The sequence below is a fragment of the Pinus tabuliformis genome, chromosome 4_2 (genome assembly GCF_031772625.1).
Source record: "Pinus tabuliformis cultivar Carrire ecotype Pingquan chromosome 4_2, CPIR1, whole genome shotgun sequence".
NCBI lineage: Eukaryota > Viridiplantae > Streptophyta > Pinopsida > Pinales > Pinaceae > Pinus > Pinus tabuliformis.
Window position 1 is genome coordinate 176,234,337 of NC_142304.1, and position 18,442 is coordinate 176,252,778.

Below are 18,442 nucleotides of genomic sequence, written 5' to 3' on the forward strand. Positions count from 1 at the left end.
CACAAAAACCCTAGGTTACTAGAGGATCGACAAATTTTTCTCTTCTTTCCTTCGCTTAAATACATGCTCCTTTTACAGCAACCCGGCTTGCAATTTCAAGCTTTTTGACCTTCAATACACCATCTAGATCTGATTGTGATTTTGTTATTTTTTAGCTGAAAGTGTGCCCTAGTAGCAGTCCGCACTTGTGAGAGAGAAGATCCAAAACAAACCCAAACAATTCTGTTTTTCCTTCTTTTATGCTTCTCCTTACTTTGCTAGGGTAAGAGGCTCTTTCTTGTCCCTTGATCGAACTTTTGCAATGCTTGATTGTTGTGCCTTGATGATCTATTCGTGCTTTGGTTCTTGATTGCCCTTTATTGATATGCTCTTCCTTTACTTTTCACCTTAGCTCTGATACCATGTTGAGAAAACAGGGGGCAACAAGTTTAGGTGATTTCTCTTATAATGCTAGATGCTTGTGATGTATTTTTACTTTTCTTACTTAGCTTCTTCGTTTATTTGATTCTTATTAGTGTTTTTCTTCATCAAACAACTACCAAACCATAAAGAACAATAAGGCAAAGGACACAAGATATAGTCGATTATTAGGGCCAAAACCTCTCCCAACTGGGAGGAAAACCCACACAAATTCTTCTTCTTATAGAATCTCCAGCTGATGAATTCCAAGACCTAGACCCTTGACCAAGATTCATCCAAGACCAAGTCAAACCTTGCCTTCTTTTGTAAAGTTAATTGAACAACTTCTTCTTGCCTTCAAATTTGACACTGCGACACCTTGACTGAAAACTTAGACTTCTTCTTACTACAAATTCGGCCTATCTAAAACTTCTGCAATTTTCGACCCTTGTCCCATAAACCCTAGACCATATGAGTATGACAAAAATGGTGAGATCCGCCTTCGCTTGACCACCTTCTCCTTTCTAGTGAACTCTGTCCTTGAAAACAATTCTTATTAGCATTAACACTTGATTCTTTGATAGCACTGTAACTCAAATTCCTTACAACAGTTTGTAGCTCTGAAATTCCTCTTAGGTGTGAAGAGTAGGTGGAGGCCCAAAACCATTTTCCAAACTTTTCGGTTCTTCTTCTTTGTTGTCTAATAGGCTTCTTACTTGATTATTATTAGTGTTCTCTATCATCAAACAACTACCAAACAATGAATATCTAAGTGACAAAGAGACACAAAATGTAGGCTGTTAGCCAGAGCCAAAACCTCTCCTCTTGAGAGGAAAACTCACCAGAACTCTTCTTTTATTATAGAACTTTAAATGACAAATTCCAAGACCTATGACCATTGAGAAAGACCTCTCCAAGACCAAGTCAAACTTTCTCCTTGATGAGCTTTCTTTCCAGCAATTTCGACCTTGACAACTTCTCTAGCAACTTTGACCCCAACAACTTCTTCTGCAACTTCAACCCCAACAACTTCTTTGCAACTTTGACCCCAACAACTTCTTCTGCAACTTCAATCCCAACAACTTCTTCTGCAGAAACCCTAGCTCTTGCAAGTGTGAAAAAGATAGTGATCTCTTCCTCTTTTCTTCTTCGCTTGAATTGATCCTTTCTTCTAAGAAACTCGGCTTGCAAAGTGTGCCAATTGATGCCCTAACTCGACTTCTGCAATTCGGTCTTAGCTGCTGCAATAGGTGCCCTAGTTTTCTCGCACATGTGAAGGATATTGGCCCAAAGACAGTCCAAAAATTTTGCTTTCTTTTTCTCATCTAGTCCTCTTCTTCGCACCTTTTTCTCTTCCTTGATTGAACTTCTTGTGTGTTGAGTGTGTGCTCTTCAGGTGAGGTCGAAGTCTCTTATATATAGGCTTCTCTTCTAGGTCGAATAACTGCTTGGAGGCTGACTTTTCTTCTCATGAAGGCCGACTTGATCTTTGCTTGTTGACAAGGTCTTGGAGGGTCTATATGACAATTTTGACTTTACATAAATTTTCTTTGACGTTATACAATAAAGCCCAAAAGGGTCTTCTATACGTGACAATGACTCAATTGACTTGTTGACTCGATGACAAACTTGAGAAGCACTCAATGGGTGCTTGGCCTATAAATAAAAATAACCTTGAGCATGAAACCCATGCATCAAGAATGACAATAATACATTTCTTTTTCTCTTTACATAGAATACATAAAATCATGATTACATATGTCATTATGAAGACCGAACCTAGTTACATATTTCAACAAAGGATCCCAATATAGGCGATGATTTTGATGATATATAGTACTAGTTGTTTGTTGTAGCATGATTTTTTTTGGAGTATACAAGCCATTTAGGGCCTCTTGGTTGAAGTAATTTTGGTTTAGAGATGGATTGCATTTGCATTCAGTGCTATTTTGGTTATATGCATTAGTTGTGTATTGAATTCGTATCATCATCTAACTGATTTATATATTTCATATTTTATGTGTAATTCACTATTTTTTATATTTTTTAAAATATATTACATTTTTTAATATATAATATATAACATGTCCTCTGTGTCCTGTTCCCGGGGGTTGTCATGTCACGTGTCAGATACTTGTATTTTCATGTCCTACATGCCCTGTGTCCTCGTGTCAGGTAATTTAGGTCTAGAGTTTGCAAATGAACAGTGTTTTGGACCACTGGTTTGATTAATTTATTGGACAACATAAGAAAACTAATTTCAGTTTTCTGCTTCATGCATCATCATTACTGTAAGTATGTGGCAATTTTCTGGCATAAGTGATGTACATCACTAAACTGCAAAATAAATATAAAGTGTAGGATTTTAAATTTGTAACATATTTATACTTGAAGGAGTGAATCTTCTCATGTACTTGGCAGGGTATAAATCTAACGGGTGCGGAAAGAAGCATGCTATAGGCAGGGAGGAGGTTGCAAAAGTGATTGATAACGTTTTCAGGTTAGTGTTTGTTTTTTATTTAATAAAAATAAATTATGTTGAAGCATAATGGAACTTGAAAGATTAGGAACTTGTACATATTTTACTGGATCCATGGTCATTGGAGGTATGTTTGTACAATCTTTCTCTAGTATAATGTATTTACTTTTATTGGAGATAGATCACAAAAATTAGTATATCCATTGGTGCGAAGTTGGAATTCAAGTGTACATTGTTGGAGATGATTTGTTGATTATATTGTTTGAAAGAATTTATAGCTGTGCTAGGCTACTGTTGCTGCATGCAGTTTTTAGTTTATTAATTAAATTGTATGTCAGGAAAATTATCATATACCATTAAATAATCCACCTCTTGAATGTTATTGGCAGTAAAATACATGGATCTGTGACTCCTGAGCTCAGTTCAAGAAACCAAAATGGCCAAATTTCAAATTTTCATTTCCAAGCAGATGAATTTCAGGAGCCTGCTGTACCAGAAGCCAGGACCCGCTGCCCTTGTGGAAGCTCAGTGGACCATGATATAATGATTCAAGTATAGCACTTTTTACTTTATACTTGTAATTTTTGCAGTGGGCTATCTATGGTCATGTAGCATTTCCTAATCACATGTGTGACGTATGTTATATCTACATTTAAGTATTTTCTCATGATTGGATCTGGAGCAGGATATTTAAATTTTTAAGTATTAGATTCTGGAGCAGGATATTATATACATTGTTACCTAGATTTAAAAGAGACCTTTTCAGCTGCTTAGCTTTATGCTGTTTTTGTTTTGTTTTGAAAACTACATCTTAAATTAACAGAAATATATTCACAAAACTGAAGATAGATGTCGAAGGACATATACAAACTTCGAAGATGACTGATATCCTCTTCCTCAGAACTAGTAGGGCAGAAATAAAATCAGAATATGCTGAGGCTTCTAATTTGTTGGCATCTTTGATCAAAAGAAAACCTTTAGTGGACAAGTGCACACATACTCTCTCATGCTATGGATGACAAAAGGAATGAAATTAACTGACCTCTTCAGAAGGGCAAAACTTGCGTCTTAAACTCCAAATGGTGAACAGAGCAGTGAGTCTAAGGCAATGCTAATTTCTCAAGAAAGTGTAAAGCACTGTGTAGTGTGTCTCCCAACAGTGTTGCTTGCCAGTAAAATTGTCCCTGAAGCAAGAGTGAGTGCTGATCCTGGACATATTTCCAATGTTTCTTGGCAAACTTGCAGTCTCAAAGAATGTGCTTCACCATCTTTGGACGACTTAATACGAAAGAAAAATCATTGGTGAGCACCCTTTTGGCCAAATGAGCTTTAGATGGCATCTCCTGGTCGATAACGGGCGATGCAAACACTCATAATTTGTAGCTGAGTTGAAGAGACCAAACATTGTGCGGTGTATGAATCCACATATCCTCAGGATCAATGGAGGTCCATCGGGCATTCAGAAAAGAGAACAAGAGATGCTATAGTGGAGATAAGATAAAGATAAAATAATTTTATTAATGTCCAACGAATGACCACAAACGTAGGTCAATAGGACTAGAGGATACATCCAATAAGAGTACAATGTGGTGTTGAAATATGTAACTAGGTTCAGTCTTCATAAATATGAAATGTACTCCCGCTTCTTGTATATTGTAAAAAGAAAGAAAATTAATTATTATTATTTTTTGTAGCATGGGTTTCTTGCTCAAGGTCATTTTATTTAGAGGTCAAGCACCCATTGAGTGTTTCTAGGGTTTGCCATAGTGTCAAGAAGTCAATAGTAGTGTGGAAAAAGTCGAACTCGGGAATAAATTGGCAAGGGTCCAAAAATTGAAAAAGTCGTTAAAGTTGGGAGGTTTTTGGAAAAAAGGCAAAAACTTGGCAAAATTAAAAAAAATATGAAAAATTTCATTTATTTGTTATTTTTTTAAAAATCTAAAGTATCCACAACATCTAATAAATGCATTTCCACATAAATATGAAAAGAAAACTAATATATAATATGTATAAGGAGTTTAGTGCTATATCACATATCAAAATAGTGATCCAGTCTTGAATCCAGAGTCCTTACTCAGTGTCAACTCTCAATAGTCAAAATATCAACAAAAAATATAATAAATGTATATCATGAGTCATCTACATGTCATAAATTAATCAGTCACTGAGGTCCTCTGCCCCTTTTATCGGAATAGGGAATGGCTTTACCTTTTCCTTTAGAGGAAGAAGGCCTTGCCCCTAGGGCTACAAATGGACTCTGTCTTCCTCTAGAAGCAAAAAAGGAGGTGGCCTCTGTCCTCTGCTGCTGCCCATCCTAGATGGTGTCACCTCCTCGTCCTCGTCCTCCTGAGAGAGAAATTAAAATACATACCTCGCAACAACAAATTGACACCCTAAGCCTCTCACATTGAGTAGTGGATGAATGTCCAAATCCACTCCACAAAACTAGTAAATCTCCTCCTCTTGCGCAATGGCAAACACCTCCTTTCTCCACAGGGACGTGTTGACCTCTACTGGTCAACTACCCATGCAGTACATCCCCCTTTTTTTGGCAAAAAGGGGCAGCACCTGATCAGCATGTCCGTGCCATCCTGCCATCATCAGCAACTTGATCTTTTTGATTGTAAACCCAGTCTGCATGTATTGATTGTAAATAATCTTAGCAGACATGAGTCATGTATGTAATTTGCCTAGGTGGACCTAACTTTCTGATGATAATCTACGTCCCGGAAGGTTTTTCGTCTCACCGATCCACGGATCGGCAGAGTTTTCCTTCAAACCTGACCCCAAAGCCGGGATTGATTTTGCCATTAGAATTTTAGGAGAATCCTAGTGTGTTGATCTGCTAGATTATAGTTGTGTCGCAGAACTGGGTGATTTGTGAGGGTCTATGTTAAAGGGGTTTTCTCCCTTAAGATGTAAATTGTAAAAGTCATGATGTAATGTGTCCTGAGGGTCGAAAAATGTTTTAAATCCCCTCATGAGTCCTAGGTCCTAGGTGATGTTTCCGAAGGCTTAGTTCGATGATCCATTTTAAAATGAATTAAAAAATGAATAAAAATAATAAAATAATAAAATAAGTAAAAATTAAAAAATGAAATAAAAATAAAGCAAAAACCCTAACTAATAAAATAATAATATTTTAAGTGAATAAATCGACGGATGAGATCAAGAGATGTCTTGATCCTCATCAACGGTCGAGATCATTTCTACATGGATCACTCGAACTAGCCGTTGGAGGCATTTCCTTTAAGTAGGGTGCTAGGGGTCATTTCAGATCATCTGATCTGTGAGTCTGTACTGAAAAGCTCTCTTGTAATCTGATTTTCTGGTTAATAAAAGAAGACTTTGGGGTCTAAATCGTGCTGGTGTTACTCTCTGGGATTGCTGTGAGATCTTTAATTTTCTACATATTTCAGTTTTCAGCCATTAGTCATAGCTTGTTTTTAGAGTATTGTGAGCACAGGTATCTTGTTCACTTGCTAGGGTTTCTGAAATAATGGCAGGTATCTCCATTATTTCTTGAGATCTAGCAGCATTCTCTCTCTCTTTGCTGATGGTTGCTTGAGATGTGTAGGAAAACCTTTTAGTAGAGAATATTGGTGGGCGTTTGGGGAAGTTCTAGGCTGAACTAGCCGACTCCCACAGGCTTTTCTTTGCAGAGCCCAACTGATTTTGGGCCCTGGGTTAATCATTCAAAGTTTATTTCCTGTTTTGCATGAGAGATTTTCTTTCTGTTCACAGCAGAATTCGAGTTTTCTGATATTTCGAAAATGTTTCTGTGCCTATCGCTGAAATCTGGCTGTTAAGGGGCCATATCTGTAAATTTATTAGCTGTCTTAGGGTTTCAAATTTTTCTGTTCTAGGGTTTCAAATTTATTTTTTGCAGTTTTCATTAGGGTTTTTTCTGAATTTTTGATTAAGGTTTTCAGTGAGCTTGTTCTTTTCAGGTTGCCAAAAGATAATGACATGAACCTGTGAAAGCCTGCAGCACAGTGCAAAGGCCAGCCAACCGTCATACCACGGGTCAGGCTCAGTTCAGCGCATCATCTGCATCAAAATTTTTTGTGGCTCCGCACCTGTTCAAGCAAAAAATCGTTCCAAAGACGAGGCTGTATAGAAAAAGTCCCGCCTCAAATTTCAACCATTCTCTGCTTTTACCACACATACGTCTCTAGCCAGCGTTCATGCATCTCTTCACTGACGGGTCCTCACTGTAGCCATAATAGATTTCGAGTCCTTTCCTTCTGCGTATTTTGCTGCCGGCTTCCCACGCGGATCACACAGAGAGAGATTTGTAATCGGATGCAAGCGTTTTTGGCATAGCTTTAATCAAAGGAACGCATACATTTTCCATGCGTGTGGTGATTTAGCAAATTTGGGCCTCCCATTCCGCAAATCCTTGCCGTATGAATGCATAAAATCACTGAGGCCGTTATTCCTCATCAAGATCGACTGTGAAATTGCTCGTGACTGTCACTGCGTCCAGCGTGAAAGGCATCAGGTGAAATAGCGGATTGTATCTTGCGTGGAAGCTTCAGGTTTACGTGAAAACCAGGTAACAACTGCAATCATATGGCTGTCCACCATTTTCATTTACGGACCAGGTAATTTCTGCGTAAGTACATGTAATTTTTCAGCGTAAATGAGATCTGAGTATTCATTCGCATTTTAGATCTAGGGTTTAGTTAGATTAACGTAGATTTTAATTTATTTTATTTCTAGTTTAGTTAAGGTTTTGTATAGTTACATAGATTTTTTTTGGTTATGTTTATTTAGATTTTAATATTTAGTTTTATAGATTTTAAATAGTTTTTTTTTAGGTTTTGAATTTAAGTTTGGTTTTAGATTTTAAAATAGCTTTAAAGTTTTGTTATAAAAAATCAAAAAATGAAAATGTTAGGGTTTTAGGTTTTCTTTTAGTTAGATTTTGGTTAAGTTTCTTTAGATTTTAAACTTTTTTAAATAAATCGTTTAGTTTCTTTTGTATAGATAAAAAAAAAAAAAAGGATTTCTTAAATTTTTTCTTAGGCTTAGTTTAGTTTTTATGCAGATTAATTTAGGAATTTTTGTTTAAAATTTTGCCTGAAAATCATAAAAAATATATTGTGGGATATTTTTGCCATTTTCAGTCTTGACTCGGAAATTACCTGTGTTTCATCTTTTATGTTGAGATTGAAATTTTTTAACGTGGGGATTAGTGTTTAATTTGATTCAATCTTCAGCTGATGATTAATTGCATGAATGTGGCCTCCTGTTGTTATTTTACATGGTCATGCAAAACACTTTATATTTCGAAAATCTAAATTTGCTGGAGTATCACTAAGTCGTTAAGAATTTTTTTCACTTGATAAAAGTTAAATGATAAACGATTGCTCCTAATGAGATCATATTCCTGCCAGCATTTGGTACTTAATCATTTAAACATTAACTCCACAAGGCACTGGTCCTTTATATATCTAAATCCATCTAGTGCTTATCATATCGTTTATCGTATCTCCCAACCAACTGGTCGACAGTTGGTCTCATCATCTCACAGGGTCTACCCCCCTTAGCCGCGGGAGACTGGCTTAAACGGAGGGATCGAGGATCAGAGTGACAGCCCTTGGTCTGAGGGTTGTCGTGTCAATCCGCGCGACAACATTTTTTGGCGCCGTTGCCGGGGACACTTTGTTCTCGGTGTTTCAAACGACAATCATTCATCTTCTCATCTTTCTCATCTCTCAGTTGAGCTGGCAGAATCAATATTTTGGCATCTTTTCATCACATATCAGCAGCGCCTCTTGGGTTTGTTTCCTGTTTGGGTGGCGACTCCACTTTCTCATTTTTCCCAGACAAGAAGGTTTCCTCATATCTGCTTGTGGTTACCTTTTGGATCCTAGAATCAGATTCATTGTTCAAGTGGCGACTCCACTTCTCTCATCTCTTAATTCTCTTGAGCAGAAATCTCTTTCTATCATCCATTTGATCCCTTGTTGTTCATCATGGATTATTCATGTAAACCATGTCATTTTACTAATAATCTCCATGATCTTCCGAAAGAGGCCATTTCTAAATTATTTAAGTTCTCGGGTGATGATCCGGTCGCTGTTAGACATCATTTAAACATGTTTACTTGTGTAATGACCATATATTGTAGACTTCCTCAATATAATCATGAAGATTTCAAGATGCGTCTATTTGTCCATTCTTTAGAGGGTGATGCCTTGAATTGGTTTAATAATTTTCCTAATGATTTTTTCATTTCTTTACAAGACATTCTCAATGCTTTTAAAGATAGATATGATAGTCCAAACAGTTTGCCTTCTGCCCCTAAAATTGTGCAACAGAAAGAAAGAGTTCAAGATCAAAATGTGTCATCAACCGGAACTATTGCAGATCAAGTTCATGATAGTGAAAAATCAGGGATAAATGACAATGAAAAAGAAGAGCAAAAGCAAATAATACAAGATTTAATGATGCTGGTGAAAAATATGGAAAGCAACCAAACTAATCTTATCAATGATGTTAAAACTTTACGCACCCATATGGAAAAACGTAATAAGGAGATTGAGGACACGCAAAATCAGCATGCTAAGGAAATTGAGGCCATGAAAACTAAACATGAAACAGAAATTGGAAACATGGAAGCGAATCATGAAGAAGAAATAAATTCCATGCAGCATTGCTTGATGAACAAGGAAGAAAATGTTAAAGTAATAAAAGACATGGAAGAACATCATGCCAGACAAATTAGTGCTATAAAGGTTGAACACTCTAGACAGATGGATGCCATTAGAATACAGGTTCAAAAGTTTCAGCAATTGGAAAATGAAAGAAACCAGATAACATCAATAGATCAGGAGCCTTCTCATTTGTTGCAACAAGATCCATCTTATTATGAGGAGGTTATTAGTTCAGTTGAAAGATGGTTGATTGAAGATGGACTTGAGAATGATAAAGATCAGATGCGGGCTAAAGAGAGACATATCACGCATACTTCATCTGATAGTTTTGAGACAGAGAGTTCCAGCTCATCAGTAATTCATCCTGCCAGAAAGAAAAAGCGCAAGAGGAAGAAAATGAGAAGAAGATTTGACGCATCAGACGACCGCGAGCTGCTTGATTTTCGGATAGGAAAAAGTCCCACCATATGCAAAATTGGACATGGCACATCCGACAAGCAGCCGACAGATTTGCCTGAAAGCAGGCAAATGCTCAGTATGCACTATATTGAACACATCTGATGCCGTGGGGCATTTTTTGTATTGTATTTCTAACTCTACTCCTCGTCTTTTCAGCGTTTCATTTCTGTTTTAGGATTAGATTTACTTTTCATGTTATTAGATAGTTAATAAATGAAGAGCTTTTATGTGCTTAATGTATATGCTGATTTTTTGGATGGACGCTACTTATTTTTGTGTTGTATGGATGCAGATTCTGGATTCTCACATTCCTGCAAGCAGCAACGTGTCCCCAAGTAGAGCCAGATGTTGACCTCTACTGGTCAACTACCCATGCAGTACATCCCCCTTTTTTTGGCAAAAAGGGGCAGCACCTGATCAGCATGTCCGTGCTATCCTGCCATCATCAGCAACTTGATCTTTTTGATTGTAAACCCAGTCTGCATGTATTGATTGTAAATAATCTTAGCAGACATGAGTCATGTATGTAATTTGCCTAGGTGGACCTAACTTTCTGATGATAATCTACGTCCCGGAAGGTTTTTCGTCTCATCGATCCACGGATCGGCAGAGTTTTCCTTCAAACCTGACCCCAAAGCCGGGATTGATTTTGTCATTAGAATTTTAGGAGAATCCTAGTGTGTTGATCTGCTAGATTATAGTTGTGTCGCAGAACTGGGTGATTTGTGAGGGTCTATGTTAAAGGGGTTTTCTCCCTTAAGATGTAAATTGTAAAAGTCATGATGTAATGTGTCCTGAGGGTCGAAAAATGTTTTAAATCCCCTCATGAGTCCTAGGTCCTAGGTGATGTTTCCGAAGGCTTAGTTCGATGATCCATTTTAAAATGAATTAAAAAATTAAAAAATGAATAAAAATAATAAAATAATAAAATAAGTAAAAATTAAAAAATGAAATAAAAATAAAGCAAAAACCCTAACTAATAAAATAATAATATTTTAAGTGAATAAATCGACGGATGAGATCAAGAGATGTCTTGATCCTCATCAACGGTCGAGATCATTTCTACATGGATCACTCGAACTAGCCGTTGGAGGCATTTCCTTTAAGTAGGGTGCTAGGGGTCATTTCAGATCATCTGATCTGTGAGTCTGTACTGAAAAGCTCTCTTGTAATCTGATTTTCTGGTTAATAAAAGAAGATTTTGGGGTCTAAATCGTGCTGGTGTTACTCTCTGAGATTGCTGTGAGATCTTTAATTTTCTACATATTTCAGTTTTCAGCCATTAGTCATAGCTTGTTTTTAGAGTATTGTGAGCACAGGTATCTTGTTCACTTGCTAGGGTTTGAGTGTTGCTAGGGTTTCTGAAATAATGGCAGGTATCTCCATTATTTCTTGATATCTAGCAACATTCTCTCTCTCTTTGCTGATGGTTGCTTGAGATGTGCAGGAAAACCTTTTAGTAGAGAATATTGGTGGGCGTTTGGGGAAGTTCTAGGCTGAACCAGCCGACTCCCACAGGCTTTTCTTTGCAGAGCCCAGCTGATTTTGGGCCCTGGGTTAATCATTCAAAGTTTATTTCCTGTTTTGCATGAGAGATTTTCTTTCTGTTCACAGTAGAATTCGAGTTTTCTGATATTTCGAAAATGTTTCTGTGCCTATTGCTGAAATCTGGCTGTTAAGGGGCCATATCTGTAAATTTATTAGCTGTCTTAGGGTTTCAAATTTTTCTGTTCTAGGGTTTCAAATTTATTTTTTGCAGTTTTCATTAGGGTTTTTTCTAAATTTTTGATTAAGGTTTTCAGTGAGCTTGTTCTTTTCAGGTTGCCAAAAGATAATGACATGAACCTGTGAAAGCCTGCAGCACAGTGCAAAGGACAGCCAACCGTCATACCACGGGTCAGGCTCAGTTCAGCGCATCATCTGCATCAAAATTTTTTGTGTCTCCGCACCTGTTCAAGCAAAAAATTGTTCCAAAGACGAGGCTGTGTATGCATAGAAAAAGTCCTGCCTCAAATTTCAACCATTCTCTGCTTTTACCACACATACGTCTCTAGCCAGCGTTCATGCATCTCTTCACTGACGGGTCCTCACTGTAGCCATAATAGATTTCGATTCCTTTCCTTCTGCGTATTTTGCTGCCGGCTTCCCACGCGGATCACACAGAGAGAGATTTGTAATCGGATGCAAGCGTTTTTGGCATAGCTTTAATCAAAGGAACGCATACATTTTCCATGCGTGTGGTGATTTAGCAAATTTGGGCCTCCCATTCCGCAAATCCTTGCCGTATGAATGCATAAAATCACTGAGGCCGTTATTCCTCATCAAAATCGACTGTGAAATTGCTCGTGACTGTCACTGTGTCCAGCGTGAAAGGCATCAGGTGAAATAGCGGATTGTATCTTGCGTGGAAGCTTCAGGTTTACGTGAAAACCAGGTAACAACTGCAATCATATGGCTGTCCACCATTTTCATTTACGGACCAGGTAATTTCTGCGTAAGTACGTGTAATTTTTCAGCGTAAATGAGATCTGAGTATTCATTCGCATTTTAGATCTAGGGTTTAGTTAGATTAACGTAGATTTTAATTTATTTTATTTCTAGTTTAGTTAAGGTTTTGTATAGTTACGTAGATTTTTTTTGGTTATGTTTATTTAGATTTTAATATTTAGTTTTATAGATTTTAAATAGATTTTTTTTAGGTTTTGAATTTAAGTTTGGTTTTAGATTTTAAAATAGCTTTAAAGTTTTGTTATAAAAAATAAAAAAATGAAAATGTTAGGGTTTTAGGTTTTCTTTTAGTTAGATTTTGGTTAAGTTTCTTTAGATTTTAAACTTTTTTAAATAAATCGTTTAGTTTCTTTTGTATAGATTTTTTTTTTAATAAAAAAAAAATAAAAAGGATTTCTTAAATTTTTTCTTAGGCTTAGTTTAGTTTTTATGCAGATTAATTTAGGAATTTTTGTTTAAAATTTTGCCTGAAAATCATAAAAAAATATATTGTGGGATATTTTTGCCATTTTCAGTCTTGACTCGGAAATTACCTGTGTTTCATCTTTTATGTTGAGATTGAAATTTTTTAACGTGGGGATTAGTGTTTAATTTGATTCAATCTTCAGCGGATGATTAATTGCATGAATGTGGCCTCCTGTTGTTATTTTACATGGTCATGCAAAACACTTTATATTTCGAAAATCTAAATTTGCTGGAGTATCACTAAGTCGTTAAGAATTTTTTATACTTGATAAAAGTTAAATGATAAACGATTGCTCCTAATGAGATCATATTCCTGCCAGCATCTGGTACTTAATCATTTAAACATTAACTCCACAAGGCACTGGTCCTTTAAATATCTAAATCCATCTAGTGCTTATCATATCGTTTATCGTATCTCCCAACCAACTGGTCGACAGTTGGTCTCATCATCTCACAGGGTCTACCCCCCTTAGCCGCGGGAGACTGGCTTAAACGGAGGGATCGGGGATCAGAGTGACAGCCCCCGGTCTGAGGGTTGTCGTGTCAATCCGCGCGACAACAGGACGAATGGTAGAAAGAAGAGTGAAATATGCGCAACCTGGATGGGCTTCACGAATTTTTCAATCGATTCCCGATAAAATCACAACTTTTTCGATAAAATCTTGATTTTTTAATTTTCCAAAAAGTCGCCAAAAAATCGGCTAGCTGAAAAAATCGGACTTTGCCATTTTTATCGCGAATTTTTCCACACTAGTCAATAGAGTCATTGTCATATGAAGAAGACCCCTTTGGGCATATTGTAATATGTCAAAAGATTTATTTTTGTATTTAAAGTGTCAAAATACCCCTCCAATACCAGGTCGACCTGGCAGCGAAGAAGTTAGCTTCATTAGGGCATGTCGTCCTCCTTAAAAGCCTATATATAGGAGAGAACTTGACCTCCTATGGACACTCACTCATTCCAAATCATCCAAGCGAAGAAGAGGCAGAAGAAAGGCAAGTGAAGAAGGATAGAAGCAATAAGGACGAAGTTTGTGGGTTAATTCTCTCTCTCTCTCTCTCACACGTGTGAAGATAAGGCTAGGGTTTTCCAACTACAAGGTCGAGTTGTCAAGTTGCAGAAAGAATGTCGAAGAGAGGACTTTGAGGTCACCTACTAGCCCTAGAAGGAGAAGAAACCCAAGCAAAGGAGCAAAGAAGCCTTAGAAGCCCTAATTTCCTTCACACGTGTGGAAGCAACAACAATTGCAGGGGCCAAAATTTTCAAACCTGTAGTGGAGGCCGAAATTTTGTAACTGGGGGTCGAAACTGTGCAATTAGAAGAGATTTGACTAGGTTTGACTTGGATAGAAGAAGAACATCATCAAGAAGGTTTGGCTAATCTTGTAAGGGTATTGGTTTTGTTCTAGAGGTCTTGAAATTCGTCATTTGAAGAATCTATAAGAAGAGAAGAGATTTGTGGGTTTTCCTTTCAAGAGGAGAGGTTTTGGCCTTGGCATACAACCTACATCCTATGTTCTTGTGTACTATTGATCTTCATGTCTTTGGTAGCTGTTTGATGATAAGAAGAACATAATAATAGATGAAGAAGCTAATAATGAAGAAAAAGTAGAAATACATCACGAGCAGTTATTAAGTATAAAAGAAATCATCCTAATTATAGCCCTATTGATTTATCAACGTGGTATCAAAGCTAAGGTTGGCAAAGGCCATGATTAAGATCATTATGTCTCCAAAGAAGTCATTGAAGCAATTTTCTATGATAGCGAGTCATCTCAAGCAAGGCATCAAACCATTTTGGAATCTTCTATTATCTATCAAGAATCATATTACCAAGACTTCTACTACAAAGGACAAAGAGTTATTCTCAACACTTACAAGTACGTTTGAAGGTGAAATTATATGGGTAATTGACAATGGAGCATCCAGACATATGACAAATGAACACAAACAACTAAAGACCCTATCAAGAGGAAAGTCTTCCTACTTTGTTGAACTTGTAGACAAAAAGAGCTATATCCTGTAAGAGGAATTAGATCAAATTCACTAGAGCTGAAAATGGAAGAAACATACATCTCAACAACACTATATTCATACCAGGTTTGCAAAAGAATTTACTTTCTATTACATGTCTAGAAGATAAGGGAGATAGAGTTGCTTTTATAGATGGAAAAGTGATGGTATGGGATAAAGGCTCTAGCATCAACAATGCAAATGTCATTGGGATTCGTGAAGGAAGACTCTATTGGTTACTTACACCTCTCTCTCAAGCCTTGGTTCACATTGAAGTCAGCCCATGTGAACCTTGGCATAGAAGGTCTAGACACCTTCATTACAAAATCTTACCAACTTTAAACACTACGGTGAATGGCATCCCTGAACTAAAGGAGGATCATGAAGGAGTTTGCAAGGGATGTGCATTAGGTAAAAATGTTAAGAATCCATTTGAAGGCAGTGCTTCAAGATCAAAAGAAATCCCAGATCTCATTCACTCTGATGTTTGTGGTCCTATGTCTACAAAATTTCTTGGAGGTCATCTATACTATGTAACTTTCATTGATGACCACTAAAGGAAAACTTGGATCTATTTGCTAAAGTCCAAGGATGAAGTATTCAAAAAATTTCAAGAATTCAAAGCATAAATAGAAAATCTTACAGAAAGAAGGATAAAAATACTGAGATCTGACAATGGTGGAGAATACACATCTAAGGAGCTCATAACTTTCTATAAGGAGGTTGGAATTAAGAGGGAGTTGGTAGTTTGATATAATCTAGAGAAAAACAGAGTAAAAGAATGAAAGAATCGCTCAATTGAAGAAAGTGAGATAAATGATGCCCTAGGTGACCTATGGAGGCTAGGCCTAGAAAGAGGAGGAGAGGTGGGAGAAATATGCGTTTAAGGTAACCACCTATGGAAGGATCAATGCCTTGTCCCTTGGGAGGGATGGACTCAGGAGAATTGATGGTTTGGAAGAGGTTTACCCAATCAAGGAGGTCTTCAAGCAACTTCATATGGCATTAGGGCATGAGAGCAACTACTTGAGATCTTTATACTTCAATATGCAACAATTAATGACTTATCAAGATGTATTTTAAACAAATAATCTCTAGGAACATTAACCCATTGACACATGGCCCATGAAATGATGCAACGCTATAAAAGATCAAAATTCCCACAATTTCGCATAAGAAAGCAATAAATTTCAGAGTTGTATATCAAAAGTCCCAGACACGTGACAAAGTAAATAACAAGAATAAACATGAAAAGAGTACTTACATGTGCAAAAGAGTATATCCAATCATCATATTATGCCAATAATGAAGCTCCAAGACAATAGAAATAGATCCAAACATCAAAATTCATCCATAACATCCAAACTTGTCCTCCAAAAGGGATAGCAAAAATCTCACAGGAGCTATAATCCAATCCAAGTGATAATGATGAAAATGAATCGCCTCACTTGTATTTATATAATCCAATAGGGGATTCAAATAACCTAATTTGGCCTAATTAAGCCCCCCCAAAATAAAATAATGTGCATAATAACAATACTTTCAGTGACAAGCCTACCAAATAGCTCAATATCATAAAGATAAGCCTCTCAAGAGGGCATAATGATCAATATAGTGAGTCGTTGGCCATTTGAGAAGGCCTAATGAAGTCCAAGGGGTGCCATGAGGTGAAAATGGACTCCAAACATATTGGATAGGGGGTTGGCCCCTTGTTTTCCAATCAAGAACCTGTGGTGCTCCCAAGTGGGGATGGGGCATAAGGACATCCTCATGGGTCTCCAAGTGGATCGAAAATGCCTGTAAACCATTTGTTAGGGCTTGGATGATGATGTTAGCCCTCCCCCTGCAGCGGGAGGCATCCTCTAGATTCTAGAATATCTGCCAAGTGTATGGTGCAAGTGTGGGACCAACTGGGCATGGTGAACTAGGTGCATCATCCTCATCCAAAAAGGTGGAACACAAGCAATCAATGAGCAGTGCTGGGGATCCATGAAGTAATCTCTGCTATGGTGGAGGCCCATGGCTCTCAACCTATGTTGCGAGGGAGCGCCCCCCCCTCCTTCGATCCCGCTCCCAATCCGCGCTTCGGGCAGGAGCGACTCGGGAGCGGGTTGGTAGCGCCCTCCCTAAAAAAAATTTCGCTCCCTGCCTTTTCGGGAGTGTTTTGCCTTTTTTGCAATTTTCTTTTTTGTAGTAATGTTTGAAATGCAATTTTTTTGAAAGAAACAAATAATTTTTGAGTGGGGCAACTTAATGATCAAGTCTAGGCCCTAGTATTGATATGCTATTCATGGTAATGTTAAATTCTTAAAGTAAAAGTGACATTCTCCTTAATATTCATTTTCATCCTTTTACTTAAATTTTTAACATTACCATGAAATGACTCGGGATATTTGAGAGTGGTTCTGGCCTCATTGGATTTCATATGGAGAAAGTAGAATTTTAGATTTCATTCAAAATCCAGCAGACTTATCAGTTTTTAAGGATTTTAAGATTGGGGGATTGCAATGTTTCCATTGAATTTTGTCATGTATTAGGGTATGGAACTCGTATTTAATCAAAAGCACCAATCCCTCTCTGTACCTTGATGTTAGTGACATTGGTTGTCGAACTCCTCTATCATGACCCTCCTAAAAATGTACGCATCACTCATACAAAATCTTGACTTGACATGCTATGCTTGTTCTATCTTATGTTAATGCTTAGAGGGTGATATTAATGACAAAGATCCCTATACAGATACAAAGGTAATGACAAAGATACCTCTGGATATTAATGCTTAGAGGGTGATATTAATGACAAAGATCTTGATTTTCCAACAAGACTAAAAAATTAGACATTTCTCGTGGTGGCAAGAGGCCCAAGCATAAGAAATAGATAATAGATTTACTTCTCTTTTCTAGTTTCTAGTAGCTTTTATAACTATTGTCTCTTTCATATTTATTATGATATTTTTTTAAACAATACATGACAATTTAAGTTTGAAGTTGGCAATTATAACTCATTAGTAATGAATTATGAATATGATGCTTCATAAAAGTTGAAAGTTGTTTCATTTCATTACATTTTATAACATTTCATTTCATGTTAGATATTATTTGTTGTAATGGTTACACTTAGCTTACAAGTACAACTTTGGTGATCAATGATGATAAATGTTATATATTGAATTTTGAAAGCTTGAAACTTTAATATTGATGAATCATGAGACTCAATATGTTGTATGTTACTAACTTGTGGACGTGGTTGATAAAGATTATAACTTCTAGATGATTGTTGTTGTATGGTTCAATCTATGCTTTTTTTTTTATGTTTTTTATATCTAATTCATTATTCTACATGTTTTTGTTGACATATATGTATCAAAATATAAAAAATATATATATTATATAAAAAACACTCCGGGATTCGCTCCGAAACCGGGGGCTTCTGAAAATGTCGCTCCCGCTCCCAA

General features: G+C 36.9%; 1 protein-coding gene across 4 annotated transcripts in view; it reads left to right on the plus strand.

The window, feature by feature from the left end:
• LOC149168737 (E3 SUMO-protein ligase SIZ1-like) overlaps window positions 1–18,442 on the plus strand; it is a 415,166-nt gene that overhangs the window by 58,612 nt on the left and 338,112 nt on the right. For all 4 annotated transcript variants that reach the window (XM_089428401.1, XM_089428402.1, XM_089428403.1 and 1 more), the window contains exons 4-5: window positions 2,821–2,899; window positions 3,268–3,430. In XM_089428401.1, the coding sequence (XP_089284527.1) occupies window positions 2,821–2,899; window positions 3,268–3,430 (242 nt within the window). The remainder of the gene's footprint in view (window positions 1–2,820; window positions 2,900–3,267; window positions 3,431–18,442) is intronic.